Source organism: Bos indicus x Bos taurus, chromosome 22 (genome assembly GCF_003369695.1).
Source record: "Bos indicus x Bos taurus breed Angus x Brahman F1 hybrid chromosome 22, Bos_hybrid_MaternalHap_v2.0, whole genome shotgun sequence".
In the NCBI taxonomy this organism is placed as follows: Eukaryota; Metazoa; Chordata; class Mammalia; order Artiodactyla; family Bovidae; genus Bos; species Bos indicus x Bos taurus.
Window position 1 is genome coordinate 59197949 of NC_040097.1, and position 21119 is coordinate 59219067.

A 21119-nucleotide genomic window follows, 5' to 3' on the forward strand; every position below is an offset into this window, starting at 1 on the left:
GGAGGTGGGTCATAGAGGATCCTGCTGTGATGTATGTTGGAGAGTGTTTTGCCTATGTTCTCCTCTAAGAGTTTTATAGTTTTTGGTATTACATTTAGACCTTTAATCCATTTTGAGTTTATTTTTGTGTATGGTGTTAGATAGTGTACTAGTTTCATTCTTTTACAAGTGGTTGACCAGTTTTCCCAGCACCACTTGTTAAAGAGATTGTCTTTTCTCCACTGTATATTCTTGCCTCCTTTGTCAAAGATAAGGTGTCCATACATGCATGGATTTATCTCTAGGCTTTCTATTTTGTTCCATTGATCTATATTTCTGTCTTTGTGCCAGTACCATACTGTCTTGATGACTGTGGCTTTGTAGTAGAGCCTGAAGTCAGGCAGGTTGATTCCTCCAGTTCCATTCTTCTTTCTCAAGATTGCTTTGGCTATTCGAGGTTTTTTGTATTTCTATACAAATTGTGAAATTATTTGTTCTAGCTCTGTGAAAAATACCGTTGGTAGCTTGATAGGGATTGTATTGAATCTATAGATTGCTTTGGGTAGTATACTCGTTTTCACTATATTGATTCTTCTGATCCATGAACATGGTATATTTCTCCATCTATTAGTGTCCTCTTTGATTTCTTTCACCAGTGTTTTATAGTTTTCTATATATAGCTCTTTAGTTTCTTTAGGTAGATATATTCCTAAGTATTTTATTATTTTCATTGCAATGGTGAATGGGATTGTTTCCTTAATTTCTCTTTCTATTTTCTCATTATTAGTGTATAGGAATGCAAGGGATTTCTGTGTGTTGATTTTATATCCTGCAACTTTACTATATTCATTGATTAGCTCTAGTAATTTTATGATGGGGTCTTTAGGGTTTTCTATGTAGAGGATCATGTCATCTGCAAACAGTGAGAGTTTTACTTCTTTTCCAATTTGGATTCCTTTTATTTCTTTTTGTGCTCTGATTGCTGTGGCCAAAACTTCCAAAACTATGTTGAATAGTAGTGGTTAAAGTGGACACCTTTGTCTTGTTCCTGACTTTAGGGGAAATGCTTTCAATTTTTCACCATTAAGGATAATGTTTGCTGTGGGTTTGTCATATATAGCTTTTATTATGTTGAGGTATGTTCCTTCTATGCCTGCTTTCTGGAGAGTTTTTATCATAAATGGATGTTGAATTTTGTCAAAGGCTTTCTCTGCACTATTGAGATAATCATATAGCTTTTATTTTTCCATTTGTTAATGTGGTGTATTACATTGATTGATTTGCAGATATTGAAGATTCCTTGCATCCCTGGGATAAAGCCCACTTGGTCATGGTGTATGATCTTTTTAATATGTTGTTGGATTCTGATGGCTAGAATTTTGTTAAGGATTTTTGCACTTATGTTCATCAGTGATATTGGCCTGTAGTTTTCTTTTTTTGTGGCATCTTTGCCAGGTTTTGGTATTAGGGTGATGGTGGCTTCATAGAATGATTTTGGAAGTTTACCTTCCTCTGCAATTTTCTGGAAGAGTTTGAGTAGGACAGGTGTTAGCTCTTCTCTAAATTTTTGGTGGAATTCAGCTGTGAAGCCGTCTGGACCTAGGCTTTTGTTTGCTGGAAGATTTCTGATTACAGTTTCAATTTCGGTGCTTGTGATGGGTCTGTTAAGATTTTCTACTTCCTCCTTGTTCAGTTTTGGAAAGTTGTACTTTTCTAAGAATTTGTCCATTTCTTCTACATTGTCCATTTTATTGGCATATAATTGCTGATAGTAGTCAGTTATGATCCTTTGTATTTCTGTGTTGTCTGTTGTGATCTTTCCATTTTCATATCTAATTTTATTGAGTTGATTTCTCTCCCTTTGTTTCTTGATGAGTCTGGCTAAGGGTTTGTCAGCTTAATTTATCCTTTCAAAGAACCAGCTTTGGCTTTGTTGATTTTTGCTATGGTCTCTTTTGTTTCTTTTGCATTTATTTCTGCCCTAATTTTTAAGATTTCTTTCCTTCTACTAACCCTGGAATTTTTTATTTCTTCCTTTTCTAGTTGCTTTAGGTTTAGAGATAGGTTATTTATTTGACTTTTTTCTTGTTTCTTGAGGTATGCCTGTATTGCTATGAACTTTCCCCTTAGCACTGCTTTTCAGTGTCCCACAGGTTTTGGGTTGTTGTGTTTTCATTTTCATTCATTTATATGCATATTTTGATTTCTTTTTTGATTTCTCCTCTGATTTGTTGGTTATTCAGCAGCGTGTTGTTCAGCCTCCATATGTTGGAATTTTTAATAGTTTTTCTCCTGTAATTGAGATCTAATCTTACTGCATTATGGTCAGAAAAGATGCTTGGAATGATTTCAATCTTTTTAAATTACCAAGGCTAGATTTATGGCCCAGGATGTGATCTATCCTGGAGAAGGTTCCGTGTGCACTTGAGAAAAAGGTAAAATTCATTGTTTTGGGGTGGGAAAGATATAAACATCTGAATGCAGAGTTCCAAAGAATAGCAAGAAGAGATAAGAAAGCCTTCTTCAGCAATCAATGCAAAGAGATAGAGGAAAACAAAGAATGGGAAAGACTAGGGATCTCTTCAAGAAAATCAGAGATACCAAAGGAACACATCATGCAAAGATGGGCTCAATAAAGGACAGAAATGGTATGGACCTAACAGAAGCAGAAGATATTAAGAAGAGGTGCCAAGAATACACAGAACTGTACAAAAAATCTTCATGACCCAGATAATCACGATGGTGTGATCAGTCACCTAGAGCCAGACATCCTGGAATGTGAAGTCAAGTGGGCCTTAGAAAGCATCACTATGAACAAAGCTAGTGGAGGTAATGGAATTCCAGTTGAGCTATTCCAAATCCTGAAAGATGATGCTGTGAAAGTGCTGCACTCAATATGCCAGCAAATTTGGAAAACTCAGCAGTGGCCACAGGACTGGAAAAGGTCAGTTTTCATTCCAATCCCAAAGAAAGGCAATGCCAAAGAGTGCTCAAACTACTGCACAATTGCACTCATCTCACATGCTAGTAAAGTAATGCTCAAAATTCTTCAAGCCAGGCTTCAGCAATATGTGAACCGTGAACTTCCTGATGTTCAAGCTGGTTTTAGAAAAGGCAGAGGAACCAGAGATCAAATTGCCAACATCTGCTGGATCATGGAAAAAGCAAGAGAGTTCCAGAAAAGCATCTATTTCTGCTTTATTGACTATGCCAAAGCCTTTGACTGTGTGGATCACAATAAACTGTGGAAAATTCTGAAAGAGATGGGAATACCAGACCACCTGATCTGCCTCTTGAGAAATGTGTATGCAGGTCAGGAAGCAACAGTTAGAACTGGACATGGAACAACAGACTGGTTCCAAATAGGAAAAGGAGTTCGTCAAGGCTGTATATTGTCCCCCTGCTTATTTAGCTTATATGCAGAGTACATCATGAGAAACGCTGGACTGGAAGAAACACAATCTGGAATCAAGATTGCTGGGAGAAATATCAATAACCTCAGATATGCAGATGACACCACCCTCGTGGCAGAAAGTGAAGAGGAACTCAAAAGCCTCTTGATGAAAGTGAAAGTGGAGAGTGAAAAAGTTGGCTTAAAGCTCAACATTCAGAAAACTAAGATCATGGCATCTGGTCCCATCACTTCATGGGAAATAGATGGGGAAACAGTGTCAGACTTTATTTTTCTGGGCTCTAAAATCACTACAGATGGTGACTGCAGCCATGAAATTAAAAGACGCTTACTCCTTGGAAGGAAAGTTATGACCAACCTAGATAGCATATTCAAAAGCAGAGACATTACTTTGCCAACAAAGGTTCATCTAGTCAAGGCTATGGTTTTTCCTGTGGTCATGTATGGATGTGAGTGTTGGACTGTGAAGAAGGCTGAGCGCCGAAGAATTGATGCTTTTGAACTGTGGTGTTGGAGAAGACTCTTGAGAGTCCCTTGCACTGCAAGGAGATCCAACCAGTCCATTCTAAAGGAGATCAGCCCTGAGTGTTCTTTGGAGGGAATGATGCTAAAGCTGAAACTCCAGTACTTTGGCCACCTCATGCGAAGAGTTGACTCATTGGAAAAGACTCTGATGCTGGGAGGGATTAGGGGCAAGAGGAGAAGGGGATGACAGAGGATGAGATGGCTGGATGGCATTACTGACTTGATGGACGTGAGTCTGAGTGAACTCTGGGAGTTGGTGATGGACAGGGAGGCCTGGCGTGTTGCGATTCATTTGGTCGCAAAGAGTCGAACATGACCGAGCGACTGATCTGATCTGATCTGTCCTATAGATATCAATTAGGTCTAAGTTGCCTATTGTATCATTTAAAGTTTGTGTTTCCTTGTTAATTTTCTGTTTAGTTGATCTGTCCATAGGTGTGGGTGGGGTATTAAAGTCTCCCACTATTATTGTGTTATTGTTAATTTCCCCTTTCATACTTGTTAGCATTTGCCTTACATATTGTGGTGCTCCTATGTAGGGTGCATATTTATTTATAATTGTTATATCTTCTTCTTGATTGATCCTTTGATCATTATGTAGTGTCCTTCTTTGTCTCTTTTCACAGCCTTTGTTTTAAAGTCTATTTTATCTGATATGAGTACTGCTACTCCTGCTTTCTTTTGGTCTCTATTTATATGGAATATATTTTTCCAGCCCTTCACTTTCAGTCCGTTTGTGTCCCTTGTTTTGAGCTGGGTCTCTTGTAGACAACATATATAGGAGTCTTGTTTTTGTATCCATTCAGCCAGTCTTTGTCTTTTGGTTGGGGCATTCAACCCATTTACGTTTAAGGTAATTATTGATAAGTATGATCCCGTTGCCATTTACTTTATTGTTTTGGGTTCAAATTTATACACCCTTTCTGTGTTTCCTGTCTAGAGAAGATCCTTTAGCATTTGTTGGAGAGCTGGTTTGGTGGTGCTGAATTCTCTCAGCTTTTGCTTGTCTGTAAAGCTTTGGATTTCTCCTTCCTATTTGAATGAGATCCTTGCTGAGTACAGTAATCTGGGCTGTAGGTTATTTTCTTTCATCGCTTTAAGTATGTCTTGCCATTCCCTCCTGGCCTGAAGAGTTTCTATTGAAAGATCAGCTGTTATCCTATGGGAATTCCCTTGTGTGTTATTTGTTGTTTTTCCCTTGCTGCTTTTAATATTTGTTCTTTGTGTTTGATCTTTATTAATTTGATTAATATGTGTCTCGGGGTGTTTCACCTTGGGTTTATCCTGTTTTGGCCTCTCTGGGTTTCTTGGACTTGGGTGATCATTTCCTTCCACATTTTAGGGAAGTTTTCAACTATTATCTCCTTAAGTATTTTCTCATGGTCTTTCTTTTTGTCTTCTTCTTCTGGGACTCCTATGATTCGACTGTGGGGGCGTTTAACATTGTCCCAGAGGTCTCTGAGATTGTCCTCATTTCTTTTAATTCGTTTTTCTTTTTTCCCTCTCTGATTCATTTATTTCTACCATTCTATCTTCTATTTCACTAATCCTATCTTCTGCCTCGGTTATTCTACTATTTGTTGCCTCCAGAGTGTTTTTTATCTCATTTATTGCACTATTCATTATATACTGACTCTTTTTTAAATTTCTTCTAGGTCCTTGTTAAACCTTTCTTGCATCTTCTCAATCCTTGTCCCTAGGCTATTTATCTGTGATTCCATTATTATGTCAAGATTTTGGATCATTTTCACTATCATTTTTTGGAATTCTTTATCAGGTAGATTCCCTATCTCTTCCTCTTTTGTTTGGTTTGGTGGGCATTTATCCTGTTCCTTTACCTGCTGGGCATTCCTCTGTCTCATCATCTTGTTTATATTGTTGAGTTTGGGGTGGCCTTTCTGTATTCTGGCAGTTTGTGGAGTTCTCTTTATTGTGGACTTTCCTCACTGCGGTTGGGGTTGTAGTGGTGGCTTATCAAGGTTTCTTGGTTAGGGAAGCTTGTGTCGGTGTTCTGGTGGGTGGAGCTGGATTTCTTCTCTCTGGAGTGCAATGAAGTGTCCAGTAACGAGTTATGAGATGTCAATGGTTTCGGAGTAACTTTGGGCAGCCTGTATATTAAAGCTCAAGGCTGTGTTCCTGTGTTGCTGGAGAATTTGCATGGCATGTCTTGCTCTGGAAATTGTTGGCCCTTGGGTGGTGCTTGGTTTCAGTGTAGGTATGGAGGCATTTGATGAACTCCTATCAATTAATGTTCCCTGGAGTCAGGAGTTCTCTGATGTTCTCAGGATTTGGACTTAAGCCTCCTGCTTCTGGTTTTCAGTCTTATTTTTACAGTAGTCTCAAGACTTCTCCTTCTATACAGCACCGTTGATAAAACATCTAGGTTAAAGATGAAAAGTTTCTCCACAGTGAGGGACACCTAGATAGGTTCACAGAGTTACATGGAGAAGAAATGAGGGAGGAGGGAGTTAGAGGTAACCCGAATGAGATGAGGTGGAATCAAAAGAGGAGAGAGCAAGCTAGCCAGTAATCACTTCCTTATGTGTGCTCCACAGTCTGGACCGCTCAGAGATGTTCATGGAGTTATACAGAGAAGAGAAGAGGGAGGAAGGAGACAGAGGTGGCCAGGAGGATAAAATGGGTAGTGAAAAGGAGAGAGACAGATCCAGCCAGTAATCAGTTCTCTAAGTATTCTCTACCATCTGGAACACACAGAGATTCACAGAGTTGGGTAGAGAAGACAAGGGGGAGGGAGGAGACAGAGGCGACCTGGTAGAGAAAAAGGAAAGTCCAAAGGGGGAGAGAGCAGTCAAGCCAGTAATCTCACTCCCAAGTTAAAATGGGTACTGAAGATTGGGTTCTTAAAGGTACAAAATTTTAAACAAATACCATAAAGCAAAGATTAAAAATCTAGAGTAGAGGTTGGATTTTCAAAAATATAATATTAAAGAAAAGAAGAAGAAGAAAAAAAAAAACCAAAGTCACAAAAATTATTAAAAAAAAATATATATATGAAGTTTGCTTTAAAAAATAGGGTCTTTTTTTGGAAAAGTAATAGTAGGGTATAAAAATGAAAATTAAAGGAGTAATAGAGAACTTAAAAATTTTAAAAAGTTAAAAAAAAGAAAAAAAAAAAGAATGATTGTAAAAATAGTAAAAATGTATCTAGGACTTTCTCTGGTGGTGTTGTGGGCAGTGTAGGGTCAGTTCATTTTCAGATAGTTCCTTGGTCCGGCTTATATTTCTCAAGATCTATAGGCCCCTTCCTATGTAGTCAGTACTAACTACAGGGTTTTAATCTGTTGCACATGTCACTTCCAAGGCGGTTCCCTCTGTTTTAGCTTCTTCTGTTTGCTGGTCTCTTCAGTGTCTGATTTCCTCCCTGACACAAGGGGGCAGTGGTGGACACTTTTTTAGGCTCACTTGTTCAGTCGCGCTGTGGGGAGCGAGGGACGCTGCAAACAAATAACACTGGCGTGTGCTCACAGTGACTCAGCCACACTGGGCCTGCCCCCGCTCATGGCACGTGTGCCCTCCCTGCCCACACAACTGAGACTCTAGGTTGCTCCACAGGGAACTGTCCGAGGCCAGCCCTGGCCTGCATGCACCTCCCAGGTCTAAGCCACTCAGGTTCAGGCACTCGGGTAGTCCTCAGAGGTGCAGACTCAATTGGGCCTGTGTTTTGTGCCTGTCCCAGGTCTGAGCAGCTCAGGTGATGAGGTGTTTGGCAAGTGCAGTCACTGCAACTTATCGCCTCTCCCATCCCTGCTGCTTGGTTTTCTGGGTGTACAACCCGCGCACCTTCTCAGGTGGATGATGACTGTCCAGAACACCAAGAAGTCTTAGCAAAGAAGCATGATTGCAGTTTAGTAGATAATGTCTCTCTGGGGCTGCGATTGCCCTCTTCCGTCTCTGGCTGCCTGTCACCAGAGGAGGATGGTCTGCAGCTGGCTAGTTCTGTTCAGTCCTTTGTTCTGTGCGCGGTCCTGGTGGTGTCTTAGGTTAGTGCTTTTTGCATAGTAGCTATCCCACAGTCTGGTTTGCTAGCCCAAGTTAGTTCACTCTGATTACCCTTGGGGCATTCAGGCCTGATCCTTACTCTAAGCAGTGCAGCCCGCTCCTCCCTGCCCAGACCCTGCTTGCTAGTGGTGGATGCAGGCGTCTGCGCTGCTTCTCTGCTGGGGGAGTTACTGTTGGAGGAGTTACCGTTGGACACGTAATCTGTGGGTTTTAATTATTTATTTTTCCTCCCTGTTTATGTTACCCTCTGTGCTTCCAAGGCTCGCCACAGAGTCGCCAGTGAGAGTGTTTCCTGGTGTTTGGAAACTTCTCTTTTTAAGACTCCCTTTCCAGGACAGAGCTCCATCCCTACCTCTTTTGCCTTTTTTTTTTTTTGTCTTTTATATTTTTTCCTACCTCCTTTTGAAGACAATGGGCTGCTTTTCTGGGTGCCTGATGTCCTCTGCTGGCATTCAGAAGTTGTTTTGTGGAATTTACTCAGCGTTTAAATGTTCCTTTGATGAATTTGTCAGGGAGAAAGTCGTCTTCCCATCCTATTCCTCTGCCATCTTAGGACCGCCCTCAAGAAAGCATTTTTAATCTTACAGTTCAGTACCTTGAAAAATACTGTAGTACCAGCTACATCACTGCTGCTTTTACGCTTGCCTCTGGATATCCTGGGCTTGAAATAAAGCCTCTCTATTGCTGTTCTGAATGCAGTACTATACAACAAAGTACACAAAAATATGAACACTTGAGAGAATACACATAGGTGGCAATGAACATGAGACATGTGAACTAACTTCCGTGATTGGATATGCAAACTCAAGTTAGCACCTTTGAATGTTTGTTACTTGAAGGTCCATATGTAGGGACCTTTCTGTAACTGAAATTAAAATTATAGTAGTGGGAATTAACAGCAGATTAGGTGATACAGAGGAGTGCATTAGTGACCTGGGAGATAGAATAATGGGGATCACCCAATCAAAACAGCAAAAAAAAAAAAAATGTATATGTGTATATATATATATATATATACATATACATTTTTTTTTAATGAAAATAGTTTAAGGGACTTCTAGGACAACATCACACATGCTAACATTCACATAGTGTGGTTCTCAGAAGAAGAGACAGAAAAGAGAGTGCAGTGTGTATTTGATATAATTATGTCTGGAAATTTCTTTCCTGATGTTGAAGAAGGAAACAGATATCCAGGTACAAGAAGAACAGATGGTCCCAAACAAGATGAACCCAAAGAGACCTCCACCAAAACCTACAGTAATTAAAATGGCAAAAGTTAAAACTAAAGAGATGATTCTAAAAGTAGCAAGAGAAAAACAAAGTGTCAGTTACAGGGAAATCCCATAAGGCTTTCAGACTGATTTTTCTACAGAAACATTGAAGATCAGAAGGGAGTTGTATGATATATTTATAGTACTGAAAGGAAAAAAAAAACAACAACAAAAAAACAAAAACAACCTAACACCTAGGATACCAGCAAAGTTGAAATCAATCCTGAATACTTGTTGGAAGGATTGATGCTTAAGCTAAAGCTCAAGTATTTTGGTCATGTAATGTGAACAGCCAACTCATTGGAAAAGTCCCTGATGCTGGGAAAAATGGAGGGCAGTAGAAGAGGGTATCTGAGGATGAGATGGCTGGATGGCATCACCAATGCAATGGATATGAACTTGGGCAAACTTCAGGAAATGGTGAGGGACAGGGAAGCCTGGTGTGCTGCAGTCCATGGGTTGCAAAGAGTCGGACATGACTGGATGACTGAACAACAATACATAACATATGGAATCTAGAGAGATGATAGTAATGAACCCATTTGCAGCAAAGGAGACACAAACATAGTGAAGAGACTTATGGACACAGTAGTGGAAGGAGAGGGTGGGGTGAATTGAGAGAATAGTATAGAAACATATACATTACTACATATAACATTGAAAGTGAAAGTGTTAGTCTCTCACTCGTGTCCGATTCTTTGCGACCCCATGGACTATAGCCTCTCCAGGCTCCTCTGTCCACAGGATTCTCCAGGCAAGAATACTGAAGTGGGTTGCCATGCTCTTCTCCAGGGGATCTTCCTGACCCAGGGATTGAACACAGGTCCCTGGTGGCTCAGACGTTAAGTGTCTGCCTGCAATGCAGGAGACCTGGGTTTGATCCCTGGGTTGGGAAGATCCCCTGGAGAAGGAAATGGCAACCCACTCTTGCCTGGTAAATCCCATGGACAGAGGAGCCTGGTAGACTACAGTCCAAGGGATTGCAGAGTCGGACACGGCTGAGTAACTGCACTTTAACTTTCTGCTGAATTGCAGGCAGATTCTTTATTGTCTAAGTCACCAGGGAAGCCCCTATGTAAAATTAGAGCTTTTGAATTAAAAAATAGACAAATATGGTAGTAAGTGCCAGAAATTTTTAAATTATGCTAACCAATGATCTTGAAAATTTGTTCCATGGGCATCTAGAATAGCCTCTACTACTGTTTAGCTGTGATAGAAACAATTCTCCCATTAGTAGGCTGATTGATATCTCTTGCCTCCAAAATCTGAGAAAGTTTTTAGCATTTAATGTGTCATATTGTCTATAGTTAAAATTTATGACATAAAGCTTAAACTTCGAGTAACTGGGTTGCATTTTATTTTTATAGCATCATGCTTTGTAAGACTCTCACTAATCAAGTTGTGTTGATCTTGCTCCTATACAGCTGGTAAAGTCCAGTAAGTTGCCACTCCCCAGAATCTTTCCTTCCTTTTGGTGCACCAAGTGTGGTATTCAGGTCCTGTATTATTAGGATGCCTCTTTGTTTCATTGGCCAGTGAGTAGGAGTGGTTTTAAGGAGAATCACTTATATAGAAGAAGCGGACCCCATCCATCCATCCTGAGACTGGGAGCAACTTCCAACACAGTCTGTAACCCTTGCCCATGAGCCAACCTGCAAAGTGAACAGACCACTCCCTCTCCTTCCCAGATTTTCCAAATGTCTTTTGAAAAGTCTTGGATTGAGAAGTACCCTTGAAGTTCATCTTGTCCAGATTCCCTTGAGTGCAAGCACCATGGGGGACACAGAGCAGAATTCAGCCTGTGGACTGGTCCTGACTTTGACTAGAGTGCTGTGATGAGCTTATCTTTCCTTAGATGCCTCACTCCAGATGCAGAAACCCGCCCAGATATTGTAGAAGTCAGCTCCATGATATCAGATATCATGATGAAGTATGTAGACAATTTATCCACATCCCAGCTGGCCTTGGAGAAGAAGCTGGAACGGGAACGGAGGCGCACACAGAGGTATTTTATGGAAGCCAACCGGAATGCAATCACATGTCAGCAGGAGCCTACTCTGCTGTCTCAGGTAAATGGGATTCTTTCAGTGTCTTCAGGATGAATTCCAATAGGTGTCTGAGGCTGTTCATGTTTGTCTTAAGGAAAATTCATCTTAAGTTAGAAAAATATTAATTGCTGCATGTGATATTTCACTATGACATTTTAATCCATTCTGATATCTTAAAATTAAGTCAATATAATTTTTTTCAATTTTATTTTATTATTTTTTTCTCTTTATTTTATTTTTTATTATTATTATTATTATTATTTACTTTACAATATTGTATTGGTTTTGCCATACATCAACATGCATCCGCACGGGTGTACACGTGTTCCGCATCCTGAACCCCACTCCTGCCTCCCTCCCCATACCATCCCTCTGGGTCATCCTAATGCACCAGCCCCAAGCTTCCTGTATCCTGCATCAAAATATAATTGAATTCCAAAGAACTAACTCATAATTTGTTGTATATTACAAAACAAGAGGTATCAAAAAGATAACTTAGAAATTCTTTGAATTTATAATATGGCTGCTGCTGCTGCTAAGTCGCTTCAGTCGTGTCTGACTCTGTGCGACTCCATAGACGGCTCCTCCATCCCTGGGATTCTCCAGGCAAGAACACTGGAGTGGGTTGCCATTTCCTTCTCCAATATATGAAAGTGAAGTCGCTCAGTCATGTCCAACTCTTCACGACCCCATGGACTGCAGCCTACCAGGCTCCTCCATCCATGGGATTTTCCAGGCAAGACTACTGGAGTGGGTTGCCATTGCCTTCTCCATTATAATATGGATCTTTGTATAAATAGCAGTGACTGCTTATATTTAATTTTTTCAGCGATTTGGATTTATAGATAGAAATATTCTATGTAAGTTTAGAAAAGGAAATAATGTTCACCTTGACTTTTTTTTATTAGCCTTTGTAATTTCATTTCTATTTGTGGTGGTAATAATTTTGCCATGGTACAAATTAGAATATGTGCTTTTATTTTTCTTGGCAGTAACCTTTAAATTAACTTGATCTTTCAGTTTATTTCTGAGTATAACCGGAATAGGGATGTCAAAGGCGCACATTTCCACAGGTGCATGTGGTAGAGCCTGTGACACTCTGTGTTGTTATTTCTCTCTGCCTTTGTTGTGTTCTATGACTTATTCTTCACTCACACTCTGGGTTCCATGAAAGCAGGGATTCAGTAAGAGGCCCTTCAACCCATCAGTGTTCTTCTTTAACCCTCCTGGAGTTGGGCCCAGCACAGTAGAGTCATAAAGCCCATCCTTGATCAGGAAATCGGGTCATTAAATTCCTTTCCAGGATCCTAAGGACCAACTGTGCCTTGGCTGGGAAAACTATATAAGAAGTTAGTCTCCAGGAAGAGCCAGTTTTGATTTCTTAAATATCAGCATTTGCAGCAAACTTTTTCTTTTTTAAGAAGGAAAGCAATACTACTTGGTGGGTTTATCTTGCCATACTTGGAATCCAGAAATTAAAGATCTGATATAGTTTTGGTGAGTTATTTTGGATTTAATTTAATTTATTTTTTTTTGGTACAGTCATGCCTTTTATTTCACTTTTCATGTGTGTGTGTGTTTTTTTAAATTGGGATATAGTTGATTTACAATATACATTGCTTTAAGGTGTTGGAGAAGGAAATGGCAACCCACTCCAGTGTTCTTGCCTAGAGAATCCTGTGGACAGAGGAGCCTGGTGGGCTGCTGTCCATAGGGTTGCACAGAGGTGGACACGACTGAAGCGACTTAGCAGCAGCAGCATAGTGGTTTAAACTTTTTCCAATTTTACTCCATTTAAAATTATTATAAAATATTGGTTATATTCTCAGTGCTGTAAATAGCACACTGTATCTATTTTAGTCCTAGTAGCTTGTATATCTCAGTCCCCTATCCCTGTCTTGCCCCTCTGCCTTCCATCTCCCCACCAGAAACCACTCATTTGTTCTCCAAATCTGCAGGTCTATTTGTTTTATTTTATGTACTTGTTGGTTTTATTTTTTTAAGATTTCATGTATAAGTCATATCATGCAGTACTTTTCCTTCTCTGACTTATTTCACTAAGCATAATGCCCTCCAGTTCTATCCATTTGGTTGAAAAGAGCAAAATTTCTTTTTTATGATTGAGTAGTAATCTATTGTGTATATATGTGCCACATCTTCTTTATAGTATTCTGCTTATGTTTTCCTCTAGAAATTTTGTCAGTTATAGTCTTATATTTAGGCCTTTAATCCATTTTGATGTTGTTTTTCTATATGCTGTAAGAAAATGTTCTAATTTTATTATTTTACATCTAACCATCCAGTATTCCTAGCACCTGTTATTGAAGAGACTTTTCCCCATTCTGTATTCTTCCCACCTTTGTTATAGATAACAGACAGGAAATTCATGGGTTTATTCCAGGCTCTCTATTCTGATCCACTGATCTATGTATCTGTTTTTGTGCCAGTACCATACTGTATTGATGAGTGTAGCTTTGTAATATAATGTGAAGCAAGCATGATACCTCAAGCTCTAATGTTTTTCTCAAGATTGCTTTGTCTGTTTGAGATCTTTTGTGTTTCCATACACACTTAAGAATTTTTTTCTACACCTATGAAAAACACCACTGGTATTTCAATAGGGATTGCATCTAATCTGTACATTGTCAAGATCATTTTTATGATGTTAATTCTTCTAATCCATGGACAGAGTATACCTTGTCATCTTTTTTTGTCCTCATAGTTCAGGCAGTAAAGAATCCATGTGCAATGCAGGAGACTTGGGTTTGATCCCTCGTATGGGAAGACCCCCTGGAGAAGGGAATGGCAACCCCACTCCAGTATTCTTGCCTGCAGAATTCCATGGACATAGGAGCCTGGTGGGTTACGGTCCATGGGATCACAAAGAGTTGGACATGACTGAGTGACTTACACTTTTACTTTCATTTTCAGTTTCTTTCATCTGTGTCTTGGAGTTTTCCAATACAAATCTTTTACCTTCTTAATTAGATTTATTCTTAGGTATTTATTCTTTTTAATGAATGGTACATGGAGTTGTTTTCTTCATTTCTCTTTCTGATAGTTTATTCTTAATGTGCAGAAATATAACAGATTTCTGTATACTAGCTTTGTATCCTGAAACTTGACTGAATTCATCGACGAGTTATAGTAGTTTTTCTGGTACTGCCTTTAAGATTTCAATGTTTAGTATCATGTCATCTCCAAGTGAGTTTTACTGTTTCCTTTTCAATTTGGGTTCTTTTTGCTTCTTTTTCTTATCTGATTGCTGTGGCTGAGATTTCAATGTTATACTGAATAAAAGGGACAAGATTGGGCATCCTTGTCTTATCCCTGATCTTAGAAGAAATGCTTTTAGTTTTCCACTGTATAGTAGGATGCTAGCTGTGGGCTTATCGTATATGACCTTTATTATGATGAGGTATGTTCCCTCTATACCCACTTTGTGGACAGTTTTTATTATAAATGGATATTGAATTTCCCCCCAAACTTTTTCTGTATCTATTGAGTTGATCATATGATTTTTATTCTTCAGCTTTTTTTTTTTAAAGGTAGAGTTGTTTTGCAATATGGTGATAGTTTCTGGCATACAGCAAGGTGATTCAGTTTTTGTATGTATATATGTGTGTATATATATATATATATATATATATATATATGTATATATATATATATATGTTATTCTTTATCAGATTCTATTTCACTGTAAGTTATTCTAAGATATTAAATATCATTCCCTCTGCTATAAGTAAGTCCTGGTTGTTTTCTGTTTTTTATACAGTAGTGTATTTCTGTTCATCCCAAACTCCTAATTTATCCCTTTCCCCTTTGGTTGCCATAAGTTTGTTTTCTGTGTCTATGAGACAGTTTTGTAAATGAGTTCATCTGTGTCATATTTTTTAGAGTCCACATGTAAGTGATATAATGTGATATTTGTCTTTCTGTGTCTGACTTACTTCACTTAGTATGAAAATCTCTGGGTTCATTCTTGTTGTTGCAAATTGCAGTCTTTTATTCTTTTTTATTTCTGAGTAATATTTCATATACACTGTGTCTTCTTTATCCACTCATCTGTTGATGAACACTTGGGCTGCTTCCATGTCTTGGCTATTGCAGATAGCACTACTATGAACATAGGGGTGCATGTGTATTTTCAAATTAGAGTTTTCTTTGTATATATGCCCAGGAGTGGGATCATATGGCAACTGTCTTTATAAAAATGTTTTGAGGAACTTCCTTACTAGTCTCTAAAGTAACTGCATGAATTTACATTCCCACCAACAGTATATGAGGATTCCCTTTTCTCCATACCCTCTGTAACACTTATTATTTACAGACTTTTGAAGATGGCCATTCTGACTGGTGTAAAGAGATACCTCATTGTAGTTTTGATTTGCATTTTTCAAATAACAAGCAATATTGAGCATCATTTCATGTGTCTTTTGGCCATCTGTATGTCTTTTTTGGAGAAATGTCAGTTTAGGTCTGCCCATTTTTCATTGGGTTGTTTTTTGGTTATTGGTCTATATGACCTATTTGTATATTTTGGAAATTATTTCCTTGTCTGTTACATCATTTGCAAATATTTTCTCTCAGTCTATATGTTGTCCTTTTGTTTCTTTTGGTGTAAAAGCTTATGTTTAACTAGGTCCCATTTGTATATTTTCGCTTTTATTTCTTTTGCCTTAAGAGACATATCCAAAAAATATTGGTACAATTAATGTCATAGTGTTCTGCCATGTTATCTTCTAGGGGTTTTCTGGTGTCGTGTCTTATAATTAAGTCTTTAGGCCATTTTGAGTTTATTACTGTTTGCAGTTTGAGGGTGTGTTCTAAGTTCATTTAGTTACATGTGGCTATTCAGCTTTCCCAACACCACTTTCTTTTCTCTGTTTTATTTTCTTGCCTCCTTTATTGAAGATTAATTGACCATAAGTATGTGGGTTTATTTCTGAGTTCGCTTTTGTTCCATTGATCTTTATGTCTTTACCATACTGTTTTGTTTGCTGTAGGCTGGGAGGTTATGTCTCAAGCTTTCTTCTTTTTAACTCAAGATTACTTTGGCAATTCTGGGTCTTTTTGTGGTTCCATATAATTTTTAAGATTATTTGTTTTAGTTCTATGAAAAATGTCATGGGTAATTTGATAGAGATTGCATGAAATTTGTGGATTGCTTTGGGTAGTATGGCCATCCTAACAATATTAATTCTTATAATCCAAGATCACGCAACATCTTTCCATCCCTTTGAATCATCTTCAATTTCCTTTATCAATGTTTTACAGTTTTGAGTGTATAAGTCTTTCACCTGCTTGTTCAGGTTTATCCATAAGTATTTTTTTTTTTTTTGGCACAATTTAAAAAGAGATAAAAAAAAAAGGCTGTCTTCTGTTGATATTTTACTGTTAGTGAAAAGAAATGCAACCAATATCTGTATGTTAATCTTGTACTCTAATAACTTGCTGAATTCATTTATCAGTTCTAGGAATTTTTGTGTGGAATTTTTAGGGTTTTCTGTAGATAGTGTCATATTATCTGCATATAATGACAGTTTTACTTCTTTCTTTCCAGTTTGGATGCCTTTAATTTCTTTGTCTTGTCTGACTGCTGTGACATTTCATATGTTGAATAGAAGTCATGAGAGTGGTTATCCTTGTTCCCTGAATTTAGTGGAAAGGCTTTCAACTTTTCACCATTGTGTATTATGTTTACTGTAAGCTTTTATTATGTTCAATTGTATTACCTCTATTGAGTTGGGACATGAGTTTGAGAAAGCTCTGGGAGTTGGTGATGGACAGGGAAGCCTGGCATGCTGCAGTCCATGGGGCTGCAAAGAGTCGGATACGACTTAGTGACTGAATGGAACTGATTTTTACCTCTATATCCACTTTGGTCAAACTATTTTTCATGAATGGATGTTGAATTTTATCAAAGGTTTTTTTTTGTTTGTTTTAAAAAATTAATTAATTTATTTAATTAGAGGCTACATTACAATATTGTAGTGGTTTTTGCCATACATTGACATGAATCAGCCATGGGTGTACATGTGTTCCCCATCCTGAACCCCCCTCCCACCTCCCTCCCCATCCTATCCCTCAGGGTTATCCCAGTGCACCAGCCTTGAGCACCCTGTCTCATGCATCAAACCTGGACTGGTGATCTATTTCACATATGATAATATACATGTTTGAATGCTATTCTCTCAAATCATCCCACCCTCGCCTTCTCCCACAGGGTCCAAAAGACTGTTCTATACATCTGTCTCTTTTGCTGTCTTGCATATAGGGTCATTGTTACCATCTTTATAACTTTCGTATATATGTATTAATATACTGTATTGGTGTTTTTCTTTCTGGCTTACTTCACTCTGTATAATAGGCTCCAGTTTCATCTACCTCATTAGAACTGATTCAAATGCATTCTTTTTAATGGCTGAGTAATGTTCCATTGTATATATGTACCACAGCTTTCTTATCCATTCATCTGTTGATGGACATCTAGGTTGCTTCCATGTCCTGGCTATTATAAACAGTGCTGTGATGAACATTGGGGTACACGTGTCTCTTTCAATTCTGGTTTCCTCAGTGTGTATGCCCAGCAGTGGGATTGCTGGGTCATAAGGCAGTTCTATTTCCAGTTTTTAAAGGAATCTCCACATTGTTCTCCATAGTGACTGTACTAGTTTGCATTCCCACCAACAGTGTAAGAGGGTTCCCTTTTCTTCACACCCTCTCCAGCATTTATTGTTTGTAGACTTTTTGATAGCAGCCATTCTGACTGGCGTGAGATGGTACCTCATTGTAGTTTTGATTTGCATTTCTCTGATAATGAGTGATGTTTATCAAAGGTTTTTACTGCATCTATGGGGCTTCCCAGGTGGTGCTAGTGGTAAAGAACTCGCTGCCAATGCAGGAGACACAAGAGACGTGGGTTTGATCCCTGGGTCCAGAAGATCCCCTAGAGGAGGACATGGCAACCCACTCCAGTATTCTTGCCTCGGAAATCCCATGGACAGAGGAGCCTGGTGGGCTACAGTCCATAGCATCGCAAAGAGTTGGAGATGACTAAACTACTTAACATGCATGCACATTGAAATGATCATGTTTTTTTTTTCAATTTCAAAAGAAAATTTCAAAAATTTTCTTTTGTTGATATGGTGTACCACATTGATGATTTGCGTATGTGGAACCATCTTTGAGACCCTGGGGTGAATCCAGCTTGATCATGGTGTATGAAAAGGATGTTTATGTGTTGTTGTATTTGCTTTGCTAATATTTTGTTGAGGATTTTTGCATTTTATTAATCAAAGATATTGGCCTATAATTTTCTTTTTTTGGCAGTGTCTGTTTTTATTATCAGTGTTAAAGTGACTTCATAGAGTAACCTTGTGAGTGTTCCCTTCTTTTCAATCTTTTAAAAATTTTTAATTAATGTATTTCTTTTTGGCGGCACTGAGATTTTGTTACAGTGCATAGGCTCTTTGTTGCTGCACAGGGCTTTCTCTAGTTGTAGCAAGCAGGGTTTACTTTCTAGTCGCAGTGCATAGGTATCTCACTGTGGCAGCTTCTCTTGTTGCAGAGCATGGGCAGAGTGCCAAAATCAGAAATGAAACAGATAAACACCACAGAAATACAATCATAAGATATTTCTATAAACAACTATAAGCCAATATAATGGACAATGAAGAAAAAATGGACAAATTCCAAGGAATGCAGAAACTCCCAAGACTGAATCAGGAAAAAGCAGAAATATTAATAGACCAATTACCAGCAATGAAATTAAAATAGTAATAAAAAGTCCAATGAGCAAAAAGTCCAGGTCTGGATGCTTCACAGGTGAACTCTACCATTTTTTAAAAAAAGTTAACACCTATCTTTCACAAACTATTCAAAAAAATTTCAGAGGAAGAAATGCTTCTAAACACATTCTTTAAGGCCAGTATCACACTAATACCAAAGCCAGACAAAGATATAATTAAAAATATTACTTACCAATATCACTGATAAACATAAATGCTAAAATCCTCAACAAAATATTAGCAAATCATATTCAACAATGCATTCAACGTATCATATATCTTCATCAAGTGGGATTCATTTGCAGGATGCAGAAATGGTTCAATATCCACAAATCAATCACTGTGAAACACCACATTAACAAACTGAAGAGCTCACCAAGAAGAAAAGTCAGTGGACCCCCAACCCCCCTCAAAAAAAAAAAAAAAAAAATGAAATGAAAGTAAAGAAGTAACAACCAATTCCACAGAAATACAGAAAAAATAGACAGAAAGAAACAATGTGATGAACAATTATATGCCAACAAATTGGACAATCCAGAAGAAATAGATAAGTTTTTAGATACAGCCTGTCAAAACTGAATCAAGAAGAAATGGATAATTTGAACAGACCGATCACTGGAAGTGAAATAGACTGACTTTTAAATTGTTTTCTTTTTTGGTCTCTATTTCATTTATTTCAGCTTTGATCTTTATGTTTTCTTTCCTTCTACTAACTTTTTTCTTATTTTTCCTTTTCAAATTCCTCTAGGCATAGGGTTAAGTTTGTTGTTGTTTTTTTGAGATTTTATTTTTGTTTCCTAAGTTAGGCTTCAATTTGTTGCTCAGTCATGTCTGACTCTTTGCGACCCTATGGAAGACTCTAGGCTACTTTGTCCATCACCAACTCCAGGAGCTTACTCAAACTCATGTCCATTGAGTCCGTGATGCCATCCAACCATCTCATCCTCTGTCATCCCCTTCTCCTCCTGCCTTCAATCTTTCCCAGCAGCAGGATCTTTTCCAATGAGTCAGTTCTTCGAATCAGGTGGCCAAAGTATTGGAGCTTCAGCATCAGTCCTTCCGATGAATATTCATGACTGATATCCTTTAGGATGGACTGGCTGGATCTCCTTGCAGTCTAAGGGACTCTCAAGAGTCTTCTCCAATACCACAGTTCAAAAGCATCAATTCTTTGGTGCTCAGTTTTCTTTATAGTCCAACTCTCACATCCATACATGACTACTGGAAAAACTGTAGCTTTGACTAGATGGACCTTTGTCGGTGAAGTAATGTCTCTGCTTTTTAATATGCTGTCTAGGTTGATCATAACTTTCCTTGCAAGGAGCAAGCGTCTTTTAATTTCATGGCTATAGTCACCATCTGGTAGGCTTGTTTAACTATAAATTTCAGCCTTCAAAGTACTTTTCTTGTATCCCATAGACTTTGAGTTGTGTTTCATTTTCATTTGTCTACAAATATTTTTTGATTTCCTATTTGATTTTTTTCAGTAATCCATTGGTTGTTTAGTAACATGCTGTTTAGCCTTTATTTGTTTGTGTTCTGACAGTTTCTTTTCCTTGTAGTTGATTCTAATCTCATAGCGTTATGGTCAGAAAATACCCTTGCTATGATTTCATTGTTCTTAAATTTACTCAGACATATTTTGTATCCTTATAAGAGATCCATCCTTGAGAATGTTCTTTGCACACTTGAAAGGAATGTGTAATTTTCTGCTTTTGGGTGGAGTGTTTTGTGTATATCTATTAAGTCTTTATGGTCTATTGTCAGAGAAGGCAATGGCAACCCACTCCAGTACTCTTGCCTGGAAAATCCCATGGTCTGTTATGTCATTTAAGGCCAATGTTTCCTTATTGGCTTTCTGTCTGGATGATCTCTCCATTGATGTAAGTAGAGTGTTAAAATCACCTGCTATTATTCTTTTACTATCAATTTCTTTAGTTATGTTGTTAATATTTGCTTTGTGTATTTAGGTGTTTATGTTGGATACATACATATTTACAGTTGTTATATCTTCTAATTGACCTCAAAATCCTTCTTTGTCTCTTTACAGTCTTTGTTTTAAATTCTG

At 38.1% G+C, this 21119-nt stretch overlaps 1 protein-coding gene across 5 annotated transcripts in view; it reads left to right on the forward strand.

Moving 5' to 3' along the window:
- The window catches only part of NEK10 (NIMA related kinase 10), a 259600-nt gene that overhangs the window by 157137 nt on the left and 81344 nt on the right, over positions 1 to 21119 (forward strand). For all 5 annotated transcript variants that reach the window (XR_003507765.1, XM_027522840.1, XM_027522842.1 and 2 more), the window contains one exon: positions 11066 to 11279. Coding sequence is in view for 4 of the 5 variants with exons in the window: in XM_027522840.1 (XP_027378641.1) it covers positions 11066 to 11279 (214 nt within the window). In the remaining variant the exon portion in view is untranslated. The remainder of the gene's footprint in view (positions 1 to 11065; positions 11280 to 21119) is intronic.